Genomic DNA, 3020 nt, shown 5'->3' with positions numbered 1-3020 from the left:
AGTAAATGTTGTATCTATTCTTGAATCTTAGATATGCAACTAAACTTACAATCCAGCATTGATTGGTATATTTGGTAKAATTCCATGATATGGTACAACATATCGTGATWCCGTGCATGTATGTGCATATACACACATACAACATGAGATACCACAGGGGGAGCACACGTGAGGATCTTCGCACATCCAGGTTGCCATACAGGCATCTARGGTGTGCCAGAACTCGCGCCCCAGAGAAAATTTTCAAGTAAGGTAAGATACCAGGAACATAAAAAAAATGTTTAAAAAATTCTATCCGTCAAAAAATTTTGACATTTATTTTTTGACATTTGACATTTTTTTATATCCATTAATGATACTGATGATTTTGTATATTTTTTTACAATTATTTAGTAAAGGGACAAAAATTTTGCCAATAAAAGCCACAAATAACATTGAACAGAGTTACAATTTAGGATACAGCTTCCTTGTTTCCTCTTTTAATAGCCTATAGCAAAAAAACTTGGAAAATTATTTTTCTAACAGAAATAAAAAGAGTCAAAGTGCAAACTTTAAACCCTCATAACTTCGAAGTTTTTATAGACAATTTTTTTTAACATTTTTTCCATATTCCTGGTATCTTACCTTATATGGCATTTTTCTCTGGGGCGCTAGTTCTGGCGCACTCTGTATTTTTAAACAAATTAATGAGTAATGACTATGGTGTTCCAAATTGATATCATTAATGTTCAAATACTTACAAATCTTGATTTCTGATACATGAAAACGKTGTTGTCAGTTTTCACCGAATTCCTTGTTTTATGTGGTCAAACGCTTCGTTAATGTTTTTTAGAAAATCATTACAAGATTGAATCCTATATTAAAGATAAATTCTTTAACATGTCCCATGTCGTAATAGCGATGCGTCTGGAGACCTAGCAGGAGTAGCAAGTCACGGTATTAGTTCAAAAATTGACGAAAAAATTAGGATTATTAACAGGACAACGGTCCTGTTAAAAAATCTTTATTACAAAATGCAATATAAAAATATTTATGTACAACTTGATCTTATAAACATTGTCACTGGCCACTGTTCTCAGTTACAAAAAAAACCTATTCCTACTCTATCTCAACATCCTCAAAAACGTGAAAAAGGCCTAGGTTGCTGATACTGCGGCCGATACTGCGGCTGTTGCTGATACTGCGTTTGCGGGTTTCTTTGTGTCTGTGCAATCAAAGCCAGAGATTTCTGAATSGCCTCCGGAATCGGCGGCGGTGTCGGCAGATGTGCCCCCTCAGCCCGGAACCCATTCTCATCAGCAATGTACGTAATGGTAATTGGAGTACCATCAGGTGCCGTGTATGAATACGAACCTTGAATTACTTCAGCTTCTTGATCTTTGACACCGGCATTTTTTAAATATCCTTGAGCTTGAGCCTGTTGGCCGTCACCGGTAGCATAACTGGAAAGAATTTCAATTTTATGGTAATTTTTAGTGTCATCTTGACACGACAAAGAAATGATACATTGTGTACATGTCAAAGATGTCGGTGGAGAGCTTTTCATTAATTGTTACGAAATTACCTGTAACTAAAAGACCCATCAGGGTTTATTTCGTTGGTTTCGGAGACAATGGGGATAAATTTGCCGCTGTATTGAGGATATTGCTGTTGCTGTTGCTGTTGGTAGTAGTTACGCTGAGGGGCGGCCAAAACAGCAGCCACCACAGATGCAAAAATTAACTAGAAAAGTAATGTTAATTTAATTTAATTTTATTTTACTCATTACACAAAAGTATTAACACACTTAATATCTTACATTTTTTATAAAATTTATCAACAAATCTAAAATGGAATTTTTAAAATGTATTTACCTTTATTCTTCGACAATGTCAAAATTTACGGTTTTTCTCCCGTGCAAGAAAGTTTTGACAACTGTTTGGCATTTCTCAATACGAAACGTCTAATTATTTTTAACATATTTAAAGCAAGATTAAGCCTAATTCGAAGAATAAAATGTTGTATTCAACTCGYCTGAGTGTAAATCGGACGCTTTGTTCCACGTCGTGGATGATACGCTCGTTACACTCGTAGTTTAAAAATTCACTCGGTGAAATAATGCGTCCGATTTACATTTAAACTCGTAGAATAAATAACTATTTTTTTATCAGAAAAAGTTTAAATCTCTTTTTGTTTTTTTTTCATCAGTACAACATAGATACTTTAATAAAATAAAATACAAGTTTTAATTATATCAAGTTAATTATATCAGAACCATATTTATATTAGCAGGTAATTTATTAGTTTAGAATATTAAGTTAATAATAACATATTTTTAAAATCATGAAAAATATAACGAACGTAATGAGTTAAGCTACATACCATAAACATATTTGTAAATATCCACAGTTTTCAAAAACACTTCTTATAACAGTGGTAATTCCTGATGGTTCATCTAGTTTATATGAAGAATCCCCACCGTCGCTCTGGTTCATCCCAGACACACCCTACCCCAAACTATGCATCTATTAGACAATAATCTAGAAGGTCATATTTACATCTCTCAATTCCGCAGAAACAATTATTGCAATATAAGTTAAATAAACAGCATAATATTAAAAAACAAAACTGGTAGAAACAAAAATAATAATACTTAAAAAATTAGGAATAAAATTAATACATAATTGAAATGGTTAATCATCCTAAAGAAAAATGTTTAACCCAAAATTATGTGCAAATTTATGCAAACTATAACTGCTACTTCATTTAATTTTACGGTCTCTGGTGAATTAATTATTATTTATCTTTTTTCCTCACTGATACAAACTGGTATACTCGAATTTAAAAAAAGTAAGAATGTTTTCCGAAATTTGTAAAGCAGTTTCATTTTTATTCCAGTAAGGACATTTTCAAACATGCTTTTATCTAATTATTCTATATTATCTTCAATTTTGTGATTATCTCCTTAACGGTAAATAATTTTAACTTAAATTGTTTGTTGATTAAATCTATTGAAATGTATAATTTATTTTAAAGAAAAG

The 3020-nt window shown here is 31.8% G+C and overlaps 1 protein-coding gene across 1 annotated transcript; it reads right to left on the bottom strand.

Annotated features, from left to right (window-relative positions):
* Positions 1 to 982: 982 nt before the first annotated feature.
* LOC123012737 (endocuticle structural glycoprotein SgAbd-2-like) lies at positions 983 to 2425 on the bottom strand. Its single transcript, XM_044410841.1, has 3 exons — positions 2362 to 2425; positions 1565 to 1722; positions 983 to 1442 (listed from the first exon to the last, which is right to left on the bottom strand). Exons 1-3 carry the CDS (start codon positions 2368 to 2370, stop codon positions 1118 to 1120), a joined length of 492 nt encoding a protein of 163 aa, XP_044266776.1. The 5' UTR covers positions 2371 to 2425; the 3' UTR covers positions 983 to 1117.
* Positions 2426 to 3020: the final 595 nt, after the last annotated feature.

Source organism: Tribolium madens, unplaced genomic scaffold (assembly GCF_015345945.1).
Source record: "Tribolium madens isolate multiple individuals breed KSU strain unplaced genomic scaffold, Tmad_KSU_1.1 Scaffold_96;HRSCAF=242;Tcas5.2_LG5, whole genome shotgun sequence".
NCBI lineage: Eukaryota > Metazoa > Arthropoda > Insecta > Coleoptera > Tenebrionidae > Tribolium > Tribolium madens.
This window is presented reverse-complemented; position numbering and strand designations above follow the sequence as displayed.